This window comes from Megascapheus bottae, chromosome 6 (assembly GCF_031878675.1).
Source record: "Megascapheus bottae isolate mThoBot1 chromosome 6, mThoBot2.hap1, whole genome shotgun sequence".
Classification (NCBI taxonomy): Eukaryota; Metazoa; Chordata; class Mammalia; order Rodentia; family Geomyidae; genus Megascapheus; species Megascapheus bottae.
In genome coordinates this window covers 33980186-34003288 of record NC_143514.1, presented here as the reverse complement: position 1 = coordinate 34003288, position 23103 = coordinate 33980186, and the positions used below count along the sequence as shown (strand labels likewise).

At 37.9% G+C, this 23103-nt stretch overlaps 1 protein-coding gene and 1 pseudogene across 1 annotated transcript in view; one reads left to right on the top strand and one right to left on the bottom strand.

The window, feature by feature from the left end:
• The window catches only part of Erich3 (glutamate rich 3), a 76009-nt gene that overhangs the window by 5979 nt on the left and 46927 nt on the right, over positions 1-23103 (bottom strand). The window contains exons 9-10 of the mRNA XM_090333971.1: positions 6822-6947; positions 76-2334 (exon numbers count right to left, since the gene is read on the bottom strand). Coding sequence (XP_090190097.1) covers positions 76-2334; positions 6822-6947 — 2385 coding nt within the window. The remainder of the gene's footprint in view (positions 1-75; positions 2335-6821; positions 6948-23103) is intronic.
• Positions 16663-17519, top strand: LOC150061640 (receptor-binding cancer antigen expressed on SiSo cells pseudogene; annotated as a pseudogene).

Sequence of the window (23103 nt, the reverse complement as noted above, 5' to 3'; positions counted from 1 at the left end):
ATGTGCACATAGAAGACACCAGCCCCAAAGAGAGGTTTCTATCCAGTCTTGTGCGCAGACTAGACCTAAACTCACCATCTGCCACTAAATCTCCAGGTTCTTCATCGGCACTCTCACTTTCTTCTTGTACTGTGTCCCTTTGCTTCTCTTGAATTTCAGGCTTCATAGGACCTGCTGACAGTGCCCCAAGCCTCACTCTGCTCTGCTCTGACTTTTTCTCTGATGAGGACCCTTTCCTGGATTCTTCAGCTGATCCAGATTCCTGCCCCTCATCAGGGATTTCCATTTCTGCCTCATCTCCCATCAACCCTGCATGCTGAGTGTCCCCTCCTTCTTGATCCTGCCCTTGAGTAACTGTCTGTCTATCCAGAGGATTAGCTTCTGAATGAGGCAGAGATAAGCCAGGGTCTGCTGCTGGTGTCACTGTCACCTCCTCCACTACTGGCACCTCCTCACTTCTCAGAGCTATTTCTTCTGTCACCACCCTCTCCACAGCTGCTGTTTTTCCTAGTGCCTCTTTCCCTGCTTCCCACGGTTCCTCTCCAGCACCATCTGAAAAGGAGGAGGGTTTATTTGCCACTGTTTCCTGCTCAGCTGTCTTTGAATCTGCCAACACATCCCTCTTCTCTGTGGCTGTTTTTGTCACTCCTGGGTCTAGATCTGCTTCTGTCACAATTGCTCCTTCTGTCAGGGTGTTGCTTTTCTTTGCATCTCTGTCTGGCCTCATTCCTGACCCTGAAGAGTATGTAGAATTGGAATTCCTGCACACCTCATCCATGGCTTCTCCTCTGAACTTTCCTGCCATTGTGGGGCTTTCCTTAGGAAAAGTCTTCTGGGTCATTTTCATGACTCTCACGTCCTGTCCTTTACTCCCTTGCACAGCTGCCCATTCATTAGCCTCTCCTGTGGCTGCTATGGTGGCCTCAGGTGCCTGTCCCTTGCCTATGGAGTCACTTTCAGGAGTTCCTAATGCTCTCTCCCCACGGTGAGCCTCCTTCCCCGGCTCTGATGGAATGACATTCTGCCCTGACAGCTCTGTTTTGTTTTTAATCTCTGGGTCTTGGGCTCTGTTCAGTCTTTCGCCTCCTTCTTTGCTCAGAACTATTACCCGTTCCCAGGACTTTTCAAACCCACAAGTTGCTTGGAATATGGTTTCCGTTCTGTCTTTCGGTGGGTCTTCCCGAAGCCCTGCATCTTCGGTCAACTCTGTGGCTTCTGTAGACCCTGCTTCCTCAGAGTGACATTCCATTTCATTGTGAGAGGCCTTTTTCTCGTCCTCAGATCTTACTCCCTGGTCTGTTGCCCTGTCTTCCTCTTTAAGTTTCTGCTCACCTTCTAAAGAGTCTTCATCCTTCAGTGCATTTGCTCGTGTCACCTCTTCTCTCTCAGATCTAGTTTCCCACTGAGGTGGGCTTGTCCTCCTGGCTTTTCTCTCTCTACCTCCCTCTAATTCCTCCGGGAACATTCCTGGCCTATCACCTTCCCTGCTTGCTTCTGCCTCCGTTCGAAGCTCTTGTCCCACGGAGTCTTCGCTACTAAGTTCTTCTGCAGCGCTGCTCTCTGAAACGTCCAGGTGCCATGTATTTAGCTCTCCCGTGGAGGTACTCAGGGGCGTTTCGGGTTCCAGCTCTTCCTTTCTTGCTCTGGCTGGCTCTTCTCCACCAAACCTTGCATACTCAAATCTGCCCTCTACGGACATTCTCTCCGCATCCACCACAGACCCAGGGTTCTCCGACTGCGTGGGGACGTCCTCGCCCCTTTCATCCATGCCTGGCATTTGAGAACCTGCCCTACTGACAGTCTCCCCCCTCCCAGCCTCTGCTATCTCCATCGGGGCGGTGCCTTCCTGATGGTGCACAGAGCTCAGGGCCAGGGTGGTTGTACAGGCTGCCTTCTTTGAGCCCGGTGCCCTTTCAGAAGCTGATTCCTCTGACTCCAGAAAGAATTGCATTGAAAACGGATCTTCATCCGACTCATCTTCACTCAGATTTTCAGAGGTGCTTGCTGAAGCCACTGTTGTGGAATTTAGCTCCTCTAAACTCAGGTTTTCATCTCCTTCTGCTTCTGCCTTCACCTCACTGGCTGGGCCCAGAGTAACCTGTTCAGCTAATGCTCTTGGGTTCTGCTCCTCTAAGGAATCCTCAGTGAGCCCTGCTTTCTCCAACCCTGCTGCATCCTCCCGTCCCTCTCCCGTGCCTGCCTCCCCGGGCTGGGAAGCTTCACATTCCTCCATGGCTTCTTCCGTTCTCCGTGCATAATTTGGTGTGATTTGCTCAGCTTTCTTGTTGGGGCTGACTGCTTCCCTTTCAGCCACCACTAAATTCTTCTTTGGGGCTACAAAAATAAGGTTAGAAAGCAAGGTTATTTTCATTCAAGTGGATAAAAGAGAGACACTATTACATGAGACTTTTTTTTTTTAATTTTTGGCAATTCTGGGCCTTGAACTCAGGGCCTGAGCACTGTCCTTGGGCTTTCTCCATGCTAGAACTCTACCACTTGAGCCACAGCACCACTTCCGGTTTTGTTCTATGTATGTGGTACCGAGGAATCAAACTCGGGTCATCCTGTATGCTAAGAAAGCACTCTAGAAGATAAAGTCTTTCTGTTTTTTTCAAGAGGACATAGACATTTGATATTTCCTGTCAGGTGCCCATGGTTCTCCTACTTCCTACTTAGGAGTGTATGATCTGGGGATCATTATTCAAAGCCAGTCTAGATAGGAAAGTCGGCAAAACTCTTTTCTCTAATTAAACATCAAAATGCCAGAAGTAGAGCTGTAGCTCAAGCAGTAGAGTGCTAGCCTTGAGCTGAAAAGAAAATTAACAAAAACCTCAGGGACAATGCCCAGGTCCTGAGTTCAAGCAAGCTCCTGAACACACTCACATGCTCTCTTTCTGTCTCTCTTTGTCTCTCTCTGTCTCTCTCTGTGTGTCTCTGTCTTTGTCTCCCTCCCTCCCTCCCTCCTCTCTCTCTCTCTCTCTCTCTCTCTCTCTCTCTCTCTCTCTTTCTCTGTCTCTCTCTCTCTGTCTCTCTCTCTCTCCTCTCTCTCTGTCTGTCTCTCTCTCCTCTCTCTCTCTCTCTGTCTCTCTCTGTCTCTCTCTCTCTCTCTCTCTCTCTCTCTCTCTCTCTCTCTCTCTCTCTCTCTCTCTCTCTCTCTCTCTCTCTCTCTCTCTCTCTCTTCCCTCTCTGACCACACACACAATTTTCTTAGGTCCATGATGCCTTTCACTATAACATGAACCATAATGTAATAATATCTCTCATTTCTAAACAAAAATTCTTTTAAATATAATGGACACATTAAAGAAAGATTAAACATTGGGGATCTGGAAAACGAGCAAACAACAATAGATAACTCTCAGGCCCCTATGCTATAGAATCAAAAAATTTCCCAACTATATGTCTCTTTCTCTCACATGTACACATATACTTTATCGTAAAATGTTAGACTTGTCAAAAATTTAGCCAATAAGAAAAACTAATTATATACACGTTTATTTGTGTATTTAAAAAAATGGAAAGGTAAGGGAAAAAACAAGGTGAATGGGAGGAGTAGGGCAGAGAGAAAGTGAGAGAAAAACATGGGAAGGAGTATTAATATTCAAGAAGTAATGTTCCCACTGCCTGATGAATATAACTGCAACCCCTCTGTAATCACCTCAACGATAAAATAAAAATAAAAATGAAATATTAAATCATCCTTACTCCTCTAACATCATGGCAGTTTTCTTTTTCTTCTAGTTACCCTGTGCATTTAGCAACATAATCATAAAATAGAAGTGGTAATTATATTATTTTACTTTTATTTTAAAGCCATTGTATCCATTTAGTCATTAAAAATCTTTATAGCTCAAGGTAAGATATTTTACTAAAGACACCAATTTATATTTCAGATCAAGATATCTCCCATCTCAATTCATAAAATTAATATGCCTTTGGCGAAACAAGATCACAGAGCAAGACAGGATTTTGTAATTTAGGACAATTTTCTATATACACTATGTTCCTGAAGTATTTCATATGCTCTTATCTGTGATTCTCTAGTAAACCTCAGGACACTAGCTGTCATATTAAATAAATGTAGGTTCGCTACATATCTTTTTAAAGTCTTTGGTTATATTTCTTGCTATTTAGTCTAGTTATGTATTTTTCCTGAGTGATATATAGTAGATAAGATCTCTTTTTCTTTCCTCTTTTCAATTTTAAACTTATTACTTTTACTAGGGTTTGAACTCAAGGCCTTGAACTTCTGGGCTTGTTCTCTCCCACTTAAGTCATACCTCCAGACCTGTTTTATGCTGGTTATTTTCAAAATAGGATCACTCAAATATATTTTTACATTTAGACACCTGCGTAGCTAGGATTATATACCTGAGCTACTGCATAATTCACTTAAAAAGTGGCATATCATTCCAAATAACCAAATCTTAAAAATATTCCAACTGAGTACTTAAGGACCTAGGATTTTCAAGGTATCCTTGAAATCATTTCTTTTAATCCAATCTTTTTATTTATAAAATGTGATGGGCTAGATACTGTAAAATAATTACACTTAGGATAGCAACCTCTAAAATATTTTTTGAGATTTAGTACTGCAATCTAACCCAGACTGGCTTCTATGTCAGGATCCTTCCATCTCTGCCTCCTAAGTGAGGGATTACTGGCATGAACCATTAGGCCCAGTTTGACTAGCAACATTACCCACAATTCTGTTACTGGAAGGATGAAAGAAACCTAAATCTAGCCTTATTTCTCTGTTCTCACAACCATACAGGACTTTTATCCTTGCATTACATCTCCTAATACATGAGCATGCTGTGTTGTGTTCCTTCAGCCTCTTGCCAACTATTTTGATGTACAGCAATAATAACTGATATGACATTTTGCTTAAAATATATAATTGGAAAATAGCATTTGATGTCCTCTTTAAAAGGGGTAAATCTAGAAATTTTGAGCCAGTCATGGGGCTGAGGTTGACGTTTATAGATAGCCCTCTGTAGATCACAGCAATTATTTCTCAAATTGTCCTTAAAACCTCCTAAAGAGAAATGTCAAACCAAATTGTTTACTGAGAGGACATGTAGCCAAATCACCTGCAACATTATAGTGCATTTTATTTCACTGTAGATTATGACTGGCTTCAAAAAACAATTACATTAGAACAATGAAAAACAGTAATGTGTGACAAGCTTATTTAATAGTAGATCTATTACTATTTAAATTCCAATGGAAATGTATTATTAAAAATCAAGTTACAACAAATATATAAGTAAAGTCCTCTGTTTTTCTAACATGGCCTCTAAATTTATGGGCTAATTAAAGCTCTCTCAAGAACACAGGGGAATAAAATTGTCTAGTTGCCATGTAATAATATCTCACATCTAAATTCTAGAGTAGAAAGTATTAATGGCATCTAGGTGAGCTATCATTGTGTGTGCATGTGCATGCACTCCCCCCCCCACACACATACACACACTAAACAGTGAAGTGAGATATGATGTTTTTAAAGTGATGCACAAATACTAACTGGAGCCTTTGAAAGAATATCACTAGGAAAAAAAATACATATGTGTTGATGGCAGTCTTCTGAGCTTTTGAAAAATATACAAAATAGAACAAGCAATAGTCACAAATAGGTAATTTGATTTAGTGCAATGAATGAGTATTTAAATGTCAGATAGACATGGTAAAAAAGTTGTTTGTCACTGGATGGATGTATTTATACACCCTTCTAGGCCTTCATTTTCTTATCCATTACATAGGATATTTGACTCTGAATTTTTGCAGTAGCCAATACAATCATTCATGTTAAATGGTTTGTACCGTGCCAGGTATGACACGGTACACTATAATAAACCTTCCTTCTACCTTCTCCTCCCACTGCATAAAATTAACTAAATATTCTGGTTTTATTCAGATTTCACCAATAACTGCTATTATGGCTGAGCTGTAAAATAAAGTTGGGGGAAAGTACGTGACAATTTCTCAAATGAAATGCCTAGTCAAAAGTCAAGGCCCTTCTCTTCAAATCAGCCAGTGCTTATTCTGCCCCTCTTCATGTTGCCTGTGGAGAAATGGAAAGCATTTCATGATTCTACCACCATCCATGAAACTGGGGGCTGGCTATGTTATTTGTTTGAGATTAAAATCAAATCCCAAATGACTTATAATCATTAAAAATTAGAGGTAGGAATAATGTGACCATGTGAGGAGTAAAAATGAACACTCCCACACATAAATATACATATATTCAAAAGAGAATAATCTTCAAAAGTCATTCACTACCTATGTGAGACAGCCTGATTTCAAGGGCATAGTAAGTTGCATAGAAATGTAGGAGGCATGGTCTTTGGAATGAATCAGTCTTTAATCAGTGTTCATAAGTGTACAACACTCTCCACCAACGAGCAGCTCATATTTCTTTCCTAATTAAAAAAAAATGAGAAGTTTCTGTGACCCATTGTGAAATGTCATATGCCATGGCTCTTGATGATTCCAACTGGGCCAATTAAAGGCAAATCCACCTCTCCCTGCTCCAAATGAGAGGATAGGCTGTGGGACAGGGCTCATCTGAGGCTCTCTACCAGTGAATTCAAATTGAAAGCCCTTTTATAGTTTATCTTTGGTAGCAATGTATTCAAAAGAGAATAACATTCACCAGGGATGCCACTTTTAAAACTCTTCTTTAGGCCTCTCTGCCTCTTCCTGCCATCTTATTCATTAGATGAGAAGCAAAAACAGTGTCAGAAGGAAGACAGGAGGAGAGGGAGATGAAAGACAGGATTTCTGAAGGTCTTTCTTAGGTAATAATTTGCCCTTACCTCCAGTGGGGTCAGATTCCAGCTTCCTTGTGGTCTTCTCCCCCTCGTCCGTGTTACTAACACCAGACTTGGTGTCAGAGTGGCATTGGCAAACAGGTGTTGGGGCTTTGCTTACTATCTGTGTAACTGATTAGAGATAATATAAAATATCAAAAGGTATAAAAGAGGTCATGGGAGAATTATTTCACATCATTTAAGTGAGAGGGGTCAATTGAAATACATTCACATTAAAATGAGAATACCTGTCTCTAAAAGCTATGGATTAAACAGTTATGATTTCAAAATTGTAGGACAGAAACAGCTGTGATTTCAGACTGAAAAAAATTCTCACACAATTATGAAATAGAGTGACATGCAAAGAATTTCTTGTGTTTTTTGAAAGACAACAGCCAGAAGCAGTGACAGTATGCCAAATGCACATACAAGGAGATGATTGAGAAAAGCAGTTTCGTTGCATTTTACTTTCTAGAAACATGTATTAGAGTTATACTATCACTGCCCTTGTAAATTTCTAAGCCTACAAATTGACACTACAAACATTTCATCCATTCTATTTTAGCGGTTTGACTCCAATATTCACCCCATACGGACCGAAGCAAAAAAATGTCTATTACACAGTTCCTATAAATTTGACAGGAAAATGTTATACATATTATTGTATGGATCTGACTTACTTCCATGGATTTCTGGATCACAGAGACTTAAGTTCAAGTCCAACATTCTATACTAAATGTATCTCCTTTGCCAAGTTCACTGGCCTAAGTCTAACCCTCCCTTTGCCTATCTGTCAAAAAGAGATGTACAACCTAGGCACTGGTGGCTCATGCCAGTAATTCTAGCTACTCAGGAGGCTGTAGTCTCAGGATCATGGTTTGAATTCAGCCTGGGCAGGAAAGTTCATGAGACTCTTAGAAAAAGCCAGAAGTCCTATAGACACATGAAGAAATGCTCCACATCTCTGGTCATAAAAGAAATGCAAATCAAAACAACTCTAAGATTCCACCTCACTCCAGTTAGAATGGCCAGGATCAAGAAAACTAACAACAACAGATGCTGGAGGGGATGTGGCCAGGAGGGATCACTACTACACTGTTGGTGGGAGTGCAAACTTGTTCAACCACTATGGAAAGCAGTATGGCAGTTCCTCAAAAGACTAAACATAGAGCTTCCCTATGACCCAGCAATTCCACTACTTGGCATTTACCCAACTGTCCAGAAACAAGCGCATACTAAATCCACTAGCACAATGATGTTCATTGCAGCACTATTTACCATAGCAAAGATATGAACCAGCCCAGCTGCCCCTCAGTTGATGAGTGGATCAACCAGATGTGGTATTTGTACACAATGGAATTCTATGGTGCTGTCAGAAAGAACGACGTCACCCCATTTGTCAGGAAAAGGAAAGACTTAGAAAAAATCATATTAAGTGAAGTATGGCAGACTCAAAGGAACATAGGCTCAATGGTTTCCCTCATTTGTCATAATCAATAGAAACTTTGGGCTCTCCTAGCAAAGATTTGCAATAGAGCAAAACCTAGATACATAAGGCCATACAGTATGAAGCTAAATAAAAGGACCTCCAGGATAAGGAAACAAAAACCATATAATGAGTGATTGTTGTCCTTAATGTACTATGTTATCTCTCATCTCTTTTGTTCTCCCTTGGTTGTCTCATATTGTTACAGTATTTCACTTTGTTATCTGATATATTGGATACATGCATATTTGGTTATTTGAAATAGGATAGGGAAGTGGGGAAAGCAAGATGAGGGGGGGGTTAGGGGGGAAGGAAATGTGGACCAAGACATGAGAAAGGGTATCAATGTATGTGAAGTAATTCACCTTCTATCTGGTGAATATAATGTAATCCTTCTGTTAATTACAATAAAAGTATATGAAAAAAAAAGAAAAAGCCAGAAGTGGCACTGTGACTCAAGTGGTAGATTGCCTTAAGCAAAAGGAGCCCTTGAACAGTGCCCAGACCCAGAGTTCAAGCCCCAGCACTGGCAGAATTTTTTAAAAGAGTTCTACAAAGATGTTTCGGGGAGGATTAAATGAAATGTGTGAATATGTCCATCTACCTGTTAGTAAGGGCTTAAGTGCTTTGTAAATAATCAGTAAATAATCATGATGAGCAGAAAAGCATGATGAGGTATCACTCAATGTGGTAAGATTCTAGCCAAACTTTTTTCAATTAGGCTTGTTCCTTTGTCCTTGCTTAATATTCTGATTCACCTAATGCAAGGACTTCAATGAAAAATTTAGACTTGGAATATCTTCTCTTGCTTAGTTTAAAACATGTCATTTAGGGATAGCTATGTACTGATTCTATCTACTCTTAGAAATATTGATATAGTTGCCCCAAGTGGGTCTTTGGCAGGAAAATTGTGAGTTAATTATATTTAAGTTGATAAACATAGAAATTGAAAAAGAAGAGCCTTTCAGAGTTAAGATGCTTCCTTTAAAATTTCTGAACATCATATTTTCTTCCTTACAAAGCACTATTTCAACTATAGTATTTTTACAATACTATAGACACAAAATGATGGCAATTACATAATAGTTGGATTTATTAGATACCTTTTATTTTTGTATTTTTTGAAGTCTATAATCATGGAATATAGATTAGCTATCACTTTTTTTTTTCAGTCATGGGGCTTAAACTCTGTGCATGGGTACTGTTCCAGAGCTCTTTAGCTTAAGGCTACCACCCTACCCCTGAGCCTGGGCATTGTCCCTGAGCTCTTCAGCTCAAGGCTACTGCTCTACCCTTGAGCCAAGCCCTACTTCCCATTTTCTAGAGGGTAATTGGATATAAGAGTCTCAGGTCCTTTTGTGCCTGTGGTGGGTTTGACACTTGATAATCAGAGTCTCAGCCTCCTGATTAGCTAGGATTACAAGTGTGAGCCACTTGCCTGGTCCTATCATTTTTACCTACTGCAATATGCTAAAAGGCTTAAATAAGAAGTGTCTTTGGTTTCCAGATATAAATTTATTCAGCTATCTTGGTTGCTGGAAATAATGTTGGAAGGAGCAGGGAATGAGAATGCTACTCAGCAACTACATAAAGTTTTGTATCCTCATCAGTGCCAAGAAGACATCTAAATTTGTTCCATATAGTTTCTAGAGAAGAGTGGTTTACAATCATCATCCATATTTTATAAAGAAGTGTGGCTTACAATCATCATCATCAATAATAATTAACAGCTACTGGACCAAAATATGTCCTGAGAAGTGTAAAGGTATAGCACAACTCTCAAAACCACAACTCAGAGTCACTAGTGAAGCCTGTGGTGTGTTGTGTCAAGGCTGTTATCATCACTTGCCCACATCAGCTGGCTTGCCCCTGGATGTGCTTTGGAAGTGTACTTGAAGGACAGGGTAGTTAGGTGTTGCCTATTTCAGTTTAACACAAACGGGACTCTGGCCTAAGGATTAAAGACTCACACTGAGTATGAGACCAGTAAAGAACTCACTCGGACATTTTTACTCAGATGTTCTTCTGAAACTGAAACTTCAAAGCAAGAACTTGGCCAGTATCTACCCTCAACTCCTTTCTACCCACAGTACAAGAGGCCTGTGCATGCCGAGACTCCTGTGTCAGCTACATGACATGTCACTTTGTTCTCTATCTATTTAGCTCTTCATCCCTTAAGAAGCCTGTCCTTTACCTCTCTATAAAGGTGACCACTAAAGGTAATGGTAATTGTCAGTTCTCACAGCATTAATAGAAAAATGGAATCGTCTCACTCAGAGAATTTCTCAGAGAAGCACTTGGTACCACTCAATAATATAGGTCATTTTCCTATATTGCTCAACATACAAATGTTTATATTGTAATGTTAGATTTCTATTACAAAACAAATATATTTTAAAAAACATATTTTATATGAACATGGTAATGGAAATACAAACATAACTATATAGACATAAAAACCTATGACTCTATAGACATAATGTTTTATTTCATAAATGTTTCTATAACATACAAACCCTTAGCCTAATTGTGATTAAGTTCTAAATACTAAGTCCCAGTGATTGTAAATAGATATTCCCTCCTTGAACACTTGTTTGTTAAACTTGTCATTTAAAATATGATGTAAAAATCAACGTTAATAAATTCTTTAAAATATATATATATTGACATGTATTTTAAATAGGTATATTTTAAATAGTACATTTTTATATAGATGACACTAAATTCATTACCTGTTGTTTAAGAGGATAAAAAAATGTACAGAGAGGCCAGGAGTTTGGCCTAGTGGTAGAGTATTTGCCTAGCATGAATGAAGACCCGGGTTCGATTCATAGGTACCACATAGATAGAAAAAAGGAAGAAGTCATACTGAGGCTCAAGTAGTAGAGCTCTAGCCTTGAGAAAGTCCAAGGACAGTGCTCAGGCCCTGAACTCAAGCCCAGGCCTGGCAAAAAAAAATGTACAGAGAAAGAAAAAAAACTAGAGTTTTTCAACTCAGAAAAAAACCCTCAAAACTATTATTTAACATTTTAATGAATTTCCAAGAAATTATTTTAATCTTAATATATATTTTAATGAATTTCTAAGAAATTACTTTTTTAATCTTAATATAGATTACATCTTCCATCCCACTTTATTTAGTAGTAAATTTATTTCCCCATAGCATTAGGTAAAAACACATGGCAAGTTCTTTAAAAGTCCTATTAAAATTTAGTTAACTACTTGCCTAATATTAGGGAGAGATTTTTCTTTTTTTATGTAATTATAAAGCCACAATAAATCCAACTTTCAATTAACTTTGTAAACATTTCTGACAACCTTTAAGATAAATTCTGGAATTGGAATTGCCGGGTCAAAAAACATACTTCATCAGGTGCTGGCAGTTCAATTCATGCCTGTAATCCTAGCTACTCAGGAGGCTGAGAGGATCATAGATTGCAACCAGCCCAAGCAGAAAAATCTGTAAAACTCATCTCTAATAACTCCCCCACAAAAAATCTGAAAAACAAAAATGAAAACTAGAAGTGACTTGTGGTTCAAGGGGTGTCAGTGCTACGCTTGAGCAAAAGCAGCTCAGGAACAATGCCCACTGAGTTCAAGCCTGAGGACTGGCATATTTTTAAACACCCACCAACTTCATACAAGATTTTTATACTAAGTACTCCTTTAAAAAGGAACTTGCAATTACCAATTTTATCAATGTTGATGACCTGTTCCTCTGAATTACAATTTCTACCAATTCTTTCCAGTTTTAATAACTATTTACAAAATGGTGTAGAGGATAAATATTTCAAAATTTTCATGTAAGTTTTCTCTCCAGAAAGTAAATTTCCCTTTTTGTTGTAGTGTTGTTTTGTTGCTACTGGTGCTATTACTATTGTAAAAGATTTTATATTGGTTCTTATTATATCTCCTTTTTTTTCAAATCCCAAAACATTGTCTTTACACATCTGGACATATTTTACAAAGATAAAACATAAACCATGAAAATCATCAGTTCTTATTCATTTTCAATTCGAATGCTTGATTTCTTAAGTATCACCATTTCTTTTTTTTTTTTTTTTGCCAGTCCTGGGGCTTGAACTCAGGGCCTGGACACTGTCCTTGAACACTTGCTCTACCCCTTAAGCCACAGCACAACTTCTGGCTTTTTCTGAATAGGTGGTAGTGGGGAATCAAACCCAGGGCTTTGTGTATGCTAGGCGAACACTCCACCACTAGGCTACACTCCTAGCCTTCACCATTTCTTTTTCAGTGCATATTTGTCCCATGCATTCTCATTCACATCTAGAACTATGCTGCAATTTGTGCTCATTTGCTGTATTAAAAACTATATTTTGTTTAGTCTTTTGAGGAACTGCCATACTGCTTTCCATAGTGGTTGAACGAGTTTGCACTCCCACCAACAGTGTAGTAGTGATCCCTCCTGGCCATATCCCCTCCAGCATCTGTTGTTATTAGTTTTCTTGATCCTGGCCATTCTAACTGGAGTGAGGTGGAATCTTAGAGTTGTTTTGATTTGCATTTCTTTTATGACCAGAGATGTGGAGCATTTCTTCATGTGTCTATAGGCCATTTTTGTTTCTTCTTCAGAGTAAACTCTCTAAGTCTTTGGCCCATCTTTTAATGGGATGGTTGTTACTTTGGAGATTAGTTTTGGATTGATTCAATTTTTTGAACTGTTGATATATTTTAGATATGAGGCCTTTGTCTGTTGTATGGTTGGTGAAGATCTTCTCCCACTCTGTAGGCTTCTTACTTAGTTTACTAGCTATGTCCTTTGCCATACAAAAGCTCTGCAGTACAAAAGCTTTGCCATACAAAACCTCTAAACATAGAGCTCCCCTATGACCCAGCAATTCCACTACTTGGCATTTACCCAATCATCCTGAAGCAAAGACATACAACAATGTTCATTGCAGCACTATTTACCATAGCAAAGATATGGAACCAGCCTAGATGTCCCTCAGTTGATGCCTGGATCAACAAGATGTGGTATTTGTACACAATGGAATTCTTTGCTGCTGGTAGAAAGAATGACATTGCCCCATTTGTTAGGAAATGGAAAGACTTAGAAAAGATCATATTAAGTGAAGTAAGCCAGACTCAAAGGAACTTAGGCTCAATGGTTTCCCTCATTTGTCATAATCAGTAGAAACCTTGGGCTCTCCTAGCAGAGATTTGCAATAGAGCAAAACCTTGATCAAAAGGCCATACAGTAGGATGCTAAATGAAAGGATCTCTAGTATATAGAAACATAAGCTATATAATGAATGATTGTTGTTCTTAAGGCACTATGTTATCTCTCATCTCTTTTGCTGTCCCTTGGTTATATCATATTGTTACAGTATCTCACTTTGTTACCTGATATATCGGATATATTTGTATTTGGTTATTTGAAATTGGATAGGGAATGGGGGAAAACAAGATGAGGGGTGGGGGTGGGAGGGAGGGAAATGAGGACCAAGACATGTGAAAGGGTATCAATGTATGGGAATTAATGCGCCATCTATCTGGCAAATATCATGTAACCCTTCTATTAATTACAATAAAAATATATGAAAAAAAGCAAAAAAAAGCTATGTTTTATTATTTAGTCCAAGTGTTTTCTGAAGATATAGTTTGAAATTGGTTAACTAACAAAACCACGTGGTGATTCTAATAATTGTGTAATAAATAATATTTTTTCCTTTGGCTAAGGGATTAAAGTACTTTTACATTTTCAATAAATTATGAGAGCTAATGATATCTCCAGCTTTATTGTGTTATCATAGAGTGTAGATCCAGAACCTGTTGCTCTTTATTTCTGGGGAAACAAGCATCTAGGGAATATAGGTCACCAAACAAATCAACTTTTGAAAATTTATTAAGCATTTTAATGTTATCTATTGAATAGGGCTGGTGGTTTTCTTTATATAAAAATGAGAGTTTTTATTCTTTTAAAGACCAGTTTGGTTTCTTTTTCTTTTTTTTTTTTTAAAGAGGACATACACCTTTCACAGCAGCATTTGGCTGAAGGAGTTTTCAAGCTGTGTCCCAAGACCTATAGGGAAAAGAGGAAGATGGGCTCTGAGCACGCTTAGCAGAGTGTGATTCTATATGTTAACAGTCCTCTGGTTGCAGAAGCTTGCTAGATCTTCAGTCCTGTGATGACATTCATGAAATGGAGAAGTTTCTACAAGTTAGGGGTCAAAACCTTTCCTGGCGCAGCTTACTTTCTTTTTGAGGTTGTGTCAGGAGCTTTCTAAAGGTTGGTAACATAGAAAACTTACAAGAAATTTCTCTGGTTCCCCAACAGCACTAACTTTACTTTGTAACCCTTCAGGTCTAGTGTTTGCTCCATTCCCACTTCCACAAAGACTCTCTGTCTCATGAGAAATAAACTCAAGACAGCATCTGACATCTTTCTGTAATGTTCCCTCTTGACATAGTTTCTTGACATTTGTGGCCACCTACCATCTGTGACATTTGGTATGTGCTCTGGATTCATTAGCATGTTTTCAACTTTTTAAAACATTCCTTTCTCATTCCAATTAAAGCAGAAAACAGGACACATCAGGCACTAAAGATCATCTTGCCAATTGCACTAGTATTTTTTCAGAATTCTCAGATTAACAGTCTCCTTAAAAGTTTTCTTGCCAATATGTTGTTGCAAAACCTTAACAACAAATATAAAAAAAAACCTTAACAACGCACTTGAATAATTTAATAATTTGTTTCCACACTTTGGTGGAAACAAATCAAATCACTTCATTTTAAATGCATACATTCATTATTAGGCTATCAAAGTTGACTAATGTCTACCAAACTGCAAATTGATTAATCATAAATATGTACCAAATTTAATACTTCTGGTCATTTTTGAAACTCTGGTACTTATGTGATTTAAATGTATAATTTGGAAAATTTAGTCCTGGGATTTTTGATTTTAAGAAAAAATAAAGTATTTTAAAAGATGATTGTAAAAGTTAAAATTTTGTATATTCCGCAGTTTTATGGTAATATCTTTTCTTCCTTCCTTCCTTCCTTCCTTCCTTCCTTCCTTCCTTCCTTCCTTCTTTTCTCTCACTCCTCTCTCTCGTCCTCTTCCTCCTCCTCCTCTTCTTCTTCTTCTTCTCCTCCTCCTCCTCCTCCTTCTTCTTCTTCTTCTCCTTCTTCCTCTTCCTTTCCTCCTCCTCCACCTCCTCCTGTTCTTGTTCCTCCTCCTCCTCCTCTCCTCTTCTTGTACCTCCTCCTCCTCCTCTCCTCTTCCTCCTTCTCCTCTTCCTCTCCCTGTGCTTATTACCCACACAAAATTTGTACACCCTATAGAACATTTTTCTATAATGCAAATGGGGCTTGAACTCAGGTCACTGTTCTTGAGCTTTCTCACTCTATCACTTGAGTTACAACACTAATTCTGGCTTCTGTGTATATGGTAGCAAGGAAGCAAACCCAGGACTCCAAGAGTGCTAGGCACTCTACCACTATGCCACAGTCACAGCCCCTATAATACCTTGTCATTACTTTTTCTCTACATAGCTTCAGATGTCATAATCCATTCAGATGAAAAGAAAAATATATGGAGGAATAAAAAAGAAACTCCTGAAAAATGCTGGGATCACACCTATAATCCTAAATACCTATAAGACTGAGGTCTAAAGATCACAGTTCAAAGACAGCTGGGGCAGAAAAGTCTAAGACTCTTAGCTACAATTATTCAGGGAAAATAGCCAGAAATGGAGGCATGGCGAAAGTGATAGAGCACCAGCCAGAGCACCTGCCATAAACAAACCAAGTGAGAGCTCAAGTCCCTGAGTGTAAGTCCTAGTACCCGCACAAAAATTTTAAGTCATAAAATTCATCCAATTGTTTATTACAAAAGTTTAAATTGTTTCATTTTTATATAATATTTGCTTTCTTTTTTTAAATAACCAAATATTTTTCCAGCTTAAAGTGTCTGTGGAAATGTTTGGGCAGTCAAAATACTATTGAGATGTGAGTCTACAAGTATTGAAAATAAATGAATGCTATTTAATTCATGAAGAAACAACTCTATCAGTTTTCTGTCTCAGGGTCCCAAATATAAACATGAGATGTCTTAATTAGGAATACATTGCATTCTTTATAATTCCCTAAACTTTTCTCAGTGACAATTCATTTCTTCCTCCAGTAATTTTAAAAAATAAAAGCAGACAGCGAGGCCCGACCCTGGGGTGGCGCGGGGGGGGGGCGGGGGGGGCAGTGCGGCCCTTGCCATGCCATGCGGTGCTCGTGCTGGGGAGCCCAGACCCCTGAAACCCTGAAACCTGACACTTGGAGGTCCCGCCTGCCAACCCGCTCCAGGCCTAGCTCTGTTCACAGCAGGTTCTGGCTTCCACCATGGCCATCACTCAGTTTCGGCTATTTAAAGTTTGTACCTGCTTAGCAACAGTATTCTCATTCCTAAAGAGGTTAATATGCAGGTCTGGCAGAGGAAGAAAATTAAGTGGGACCAAATAACTTTTCCAACTACAGTTGATTATTCTTCAGTTTCAAAGCAGACAGATGTGGAGGAGTGGACTTCCTGGGATGAAGATGCACCCACAAGTGTAAAGATTGAAGGAGGCAATGGCAAAGTGGCATCACAACAAAATGCTTTGGAACAACTGGAACCTGACTATTTAAAGGACATGACACCAACTATAAGGAAAACTCAGAAAATTGTTATTAAAAAGAGAGAACCGTTAAATTTTGGCATCCCCGATGGCAGCACAGTTTTCTCCAGTAGACTAGCAGCTACACAGGATATGCCTTTCATTCATCAGTCGTCTGAATTAGGTGACTTTGACCCTTGACAAGAAAATACTAATGCTTGGGAGGAGGAAGAAGATGCAGCCTGGCAAGCAGAAGTTCTGAGGCAGCAGAAAATAGCAGACAGAGAAAAGAGAGCAGCAGAACAAGAAAGAAAGAAACTGGAAAAGGAAGCACAGAGGCTAATGAAGAAGGAACAGAACAAAATTGGTGTGAAACTTTCATAACAAATATTCTTTAGATGTCATAGTGCCAGTAGGAGAAGTCTGAGCTCCACAACCCATGCAACATTTGTATGGATTTAAGAGTATTTATGGAATCCAAATATACTGCTTGATTTTAATGCATTCATCAGGCCATTCAGGAGACCGAGATTCTCCCAAAGTACTTGGAACTCTTAGTGATTGAGACTCAAAAGGACAGAAAAGATGTATGCAACTATTTTCTTCAACGTTTTCCAGACATATGACAATCGTTTCCTGTAGAAAAATTATTACAAATAGAATATACCAGTACCTCTCAAGCTAGTGTTTCTAGCTAAATAAATGGGTGTCAATAATTTTATGATGAAAAAGAACTCTGCTATCTATTATGCTTTCCTTCAATGTGTATAATTATAAAATAAATAATTCTAATATTTTTTATTTCCATGATCACCTGACCTAAATTAGACAGGCTATAAGTAGGGCTTTCACTTCCTTATTTTTATTATAAGTAGCTGATGTTGGCATACATTTTCTCTAGTGAAAACAGGTATTGTTTTATATATCAATAAGGGATTTGATGATTTGGGTTTTTAAGATGACATTGAATGCAATAATTTTATTTATCAAATATTTTTACATCATTTTCCTTTCAATGATGTGATGTTATACATATTTGTAGTTTACATTGCATGTATAAACATTGAAAATCAAAAAGAAAGCAGAACTGGTCATATCTTAAAATATGATAAGAATCTTGACCAATTCAGTACTAAAAGAAAAATTTGATGATCAAGAATTTCTTTATCTGAATTTTAAGTGTAAGAAAGCCTTAGGGCCAGGTGCTGGTGGCTCACACCTGTAATCCTAACTTCATGGGAGGCTGAGATCTGAGATCTGAGATTTGAGATCAAAGCCAGCCCAGGCACAGAAGTCCATGAGATTCAACTCCAATTAACCACCAGAAAATCAGAAGTGGTGCTGTGACTCAAGTGGTAGAGCACTAACCTTGCACTGAAGAGCACAGGCCCAGAGTTCAAACCCCACAGCCAACAAAAGAAAGACAAAGAAAGAAAGAAAGAAAGAAAGAAAGAAAGAAAGAAAGAAAGAAAGAAAGAAAGACAGACAGCAAGCAAGCCTTAAATGAAGAGTTAAAATCTTCAAAGCCCCAAAGTCACCTTGAAAAGTTTCTGTGTTTAATTATTCTTTGACTAGCCAATCTACTATCTTACCAACAACTGCCATAACAAAATCCACAACAGCATCTACCTACATAAAATGCTCTTGTATTATCTTTGACATTGAAACATGACCAGCAAAAACCCCAGGATTAATTATAATCTCAGGGCCTCAGCTGTTCAAAGACAAATTCCATCAGTAGCCAAAGTAATCTTTTCACAATTTTCAAATCCTATCATTTGTCTGCCCAAAACTTTCCAGTGAAAAGATTCCCCATCTCAGAACAAATCTGTCCCCATGGCCCAACACTTCTGATCTTCTGTTCTCATTTTTCTCTCACCATCTTTTGTCTTTCCCCTCTTATTCTGCCTCCCCACATGCTCCCTCCTTCTATCCATCTTTGTCTTGCTTTTTCTCATGCTCTCACTCTCTTGCTCACTGTGCTATTGCTCTAGCTCTATATTCCTCTTTACTGTTTTTCTAACCCTTTCTCTCCTTTCTCCCTCCCTCTTCTCTCTCCCCTTCACTCCCCTCTATCTCACTTCTCTCTCCTCTCTCTCCTTCCTTATCCTTCCTGCTCCTCTTCCCCCTCCCCTTGTTCTCCCCACACCCATCCCTCCATCTCCTCATCCTGCTTTTTCCAGTAACATAAGTCCTAGACCCTCCATGTACTCTTTCACTGTTTTGACATATTTTTCAGAATATAAACTTCATGTACATAGGAACTATTATATTCACATTGAGAACAGTGTGTGACACAAAGTGGATGACCAATAAATACTTGTTGGCAGAAATGTATTGGAAAAAAAGAAGCTACATACCTCCAAATAATTCACTGATAAATTATATTTATTCCTCAAGTCATAAGATTTTCTTGTCCCTATAATCAAGATCATTTTACCTTACAGACATAATGATAAAATTGTTCTTTAATTATGCATTATTTAGCTTTAAGTTATTTGTCAGCCATAATAGCTGTTTTTGATTTACATATAAAAATATAAAATGAAGCTGGGTGTCAGTCTGTAGCTCCTAGTTAGTATAAGAGGCTGAGATCAGAGGATCACAGTTCAAAGCCAGCCTTGTCTGAAAAGTTCCCCTGAGACTCTTATCTCTAATAACCACTCAAAAACCAGAAGTGGTGCTGTGGTTAAAGTGGCACAGAACTAGCCTTGAGCACAAAGGCTCAGGGACAGAGCCTAGTACCTAAGTTCAAGCTCTATGACCAACAAAAATAAATACATAAAATAAAATGCACCTGGAGATATACATACACAACAGTATGTACTTTGTAAATGCTAGCCTAGCATTTTGCCACTAGGCCACATTCCCTGCCCAGGCCTCAATTTCTTTTTATCCTTTCTGAACCAATTTGTGAGAAAAAAAGTTATGAAGATACATGAACTATCAGCAATGTTTGATACAAAATTTGTACTTCACAGAATCTCATTTAAGAAAAATATTATGGACATTAAATGGCAAGTAATAAAGTACTGTTATTAAAGTGAAAAGAAGAAAATGTAAATAGTCAACAATAAGGATTAGGTTAAAAATATAAGGTATAATACAAACATTAAACATGTTCATAAACATGTAGCATTACCACAGTTAAGTTAGAAAAACAGTTATAGTATAACATTAAAACATAAAATAATAAAATTCATAAAATATGACAATGTAATTTTGTAAAATATATTTCTAAAAATGCACTGCCATCAGGAAAAATGACATCACCCCATTTGTAAGAAATTGGAAATATTTGGGAAAAATCATACTAAGTGAAGTAAGCCAGACCTAAAGGAACAAAGGCTCACTTCACATAATAAGACTTTTTCCAAGTCTCATTTGTAATAATTAGTACATATTTAGGATTCTCCTAGCATAAGATTACAATAGCTCAAAAGCTATATACATGTGGCCATATATGGTGAGACTAAGCGAAATGAACTCTAGATAAACAAGAAGTTTATCTTCATGATTTTTGTTCTTAATGTACTATGTAAAGTTGTTTATTTCCTCTTTTTTCCACTTTTAGCTAATCTCATGTGGTTACTGTATCTGACTTTGTTACCTGGTATATTGCATAATCATTTATTTTTTTTATTTGAAATAGAGAAAGGAAGGAGTAAAACAAGATGATCGAGAGGGGGTTGAGGGAGAAAAAAGGGTATCAATGTTCAAGAAGTATCCACTACCTGTAACTGTAATCCCTCTAAACATTACCCCAACAATAAAATATATATTTAAACAAAGGCCTGAGAAAATGTCGCAAGTAATTATTTTTCTGTGTGATAAAACTTTGGTGTAATTCTTCCAAATTACCTTCTTCTATATTTTAAATATCATTTCATATATATATACACTAAATGTTAATGAACAATAAACATTACTGCACATAGATTACAGCCTAACAAGTCATTAGTGTCACACCTTCCCATCTAGTGTTGAATCTATATTAATAAAAATATCAGAAAATGTTTTAAAATTATAGATGTTATCAAATCAAGAATACAGGCTTTTTAATGCATTTGGGATAAATAACAAACCAATATAATTAATCACTTCACAAGTCCAAGGGAGAAAAGGGAGATACGTTTAGTGTCTTTATATATGACATGGTCACATGCTAATTTGTCTATTGCTAAATTATAACCTATGTTATAAATTATAATGCATCATAATTTCAGCTCACTTTACAAAAAAATGCTTATCTTGTTAAATTATGCACATTTTCTCCATTAATGGTCTTGATGTTCTAGAACTTAAAAATGAAATCCAAGGTCAAAGATTTGAATTACTTTATGAAGGAGCCTCAAATATAGCAATAATTCTTATCCACATACACAACATTGTTTTGAAATGTTGGTAGTATTTTTATTGTAATTCTAGTGTAATAAAGCTGGCTGTGTGGTTCACACCTATTAGCTGAGCTATGTGGGAGGTAGAGACAGGAGGTTCAGATCATTGTGGCATATACTGATAATTCTTGTTACATAGGAGATGTAGGCAGAATGACTATTATTTCAGGCTGGCCCAAACAAAAGCAAAAGATACAATGTGAACAAAAAAAGCAACTAAATCTAAAAAAGGGCTAGAGGTATGTTAAGTGATAGAGTTCTTGCCAAGCTGACATAATGCCTTAAGCTCAAACACCAGAAACTCAAATTAGATAGAGATAGATACTTTCTAAATTAAAATTTGTTGACAAACATTGTTTAAGTTAAAACACTATTATAGGCCATTTAAAAATGTAAAAACCGCACATGCTGGTAGATCATACCTGCAATTCTACCTACTCAGAGGCTGAAATCCAAGGATAGAGGTTCAAAGCCAGCCTGAGTAGAAAATCCATGAGATTTTTATCTCCTGTTAACCATCAAAAAGCAGATTTGGATCTATGACTCAAGTGATAGAGCTATAGTCTTGAGCAAACTGACACAGGGTCAATGCCTAGGCCTTGAGTTCAAGCCCCAAAGCAACACACACACACACACACACACACACACACACACACACACACACACACACACAAATTAATAATAATATAGAATTTAAAGAAAAACTGCCAAGCCTATGTAATCATAACTTCTCAGGAAGCTGAATTCTAGGATTATAGTCTAAAGTCAGTCTGGGGAAGAAAGTCTCTAAGGCTCTCATCTCCAAATAACCACCAAAAGAAAGCCAAAGGTGGCGCTGTGACTCAAGTGTTAAAACACCAACCTTGAGCAATAAAGTTAAGGACAGCACTTACGCCCTGAGTTCAAGGGCTAGTAATATTCCCCTTAACACACATACATAATTTGAAGTTTATATCCTTTATTTCCTTGTTATATATCACTATATGGAATGCTTTTTCTGACTTTGACTTTTATCGTCTTAGATCTCGTCTTCAAAATTTAACTAACATTTTTATGGTCCTGGGGCTTGAACTCAGGGCCTGGGCACTGTCCCTGAGCCTCTTTGTGCAGGCCAATTTGTGCTCAAAGCTAGTGTTCTACCACTTGAGTCACAGCACCACTTCTGGTCTTTTCATGGCAGTTTATAGGAGATAAGAGTCTAATGGTCCTTTCTGCCTGGGCTGGCTTCAAAACTTGATTCTCAGATTTCAGCCTCCTGAGTAGCTAGAATTACAGGCATGAGCCATCAGTGCCCGTTTATAACTAACTTCTAAAATCTTTTTGAAAGATATTGTTCAGGAAAGATATTCAAGATGACCTTAGGAAAATTAGACTTCTTTTAAAGAATGAAATCATTCTTTCCATGCCTTCTATAATTTTATATGTAATTACTAACTTTGTCTCAGTTATTGGAGTGCCAAACTTTCTTCTTATGGGCAGGCCTAAAATAAATATAGATATTAAAGTATTGAAACTGTTTTCTGATGAAGTTTTCATCATAGTAAAATATGAAGTCAATTTTACCTTATACACCAGAAGAATGGCCATTTCATTGGCAGAAGAGAGGTGAGAGCAAGTAGGGTACACCATGAGATACATGATAATAAGGCACAAATGTTCTGGGAGCCACAGGTATCTGGCAATAGCTACCCAATGGTGCACAGAATAAAACTCCATCCTTCCACTGTCCTCCTCACAAGAGAAGCAGCAGGACTTAAATATGTCCAAGGCCTTTTGATCTCATGGTACTT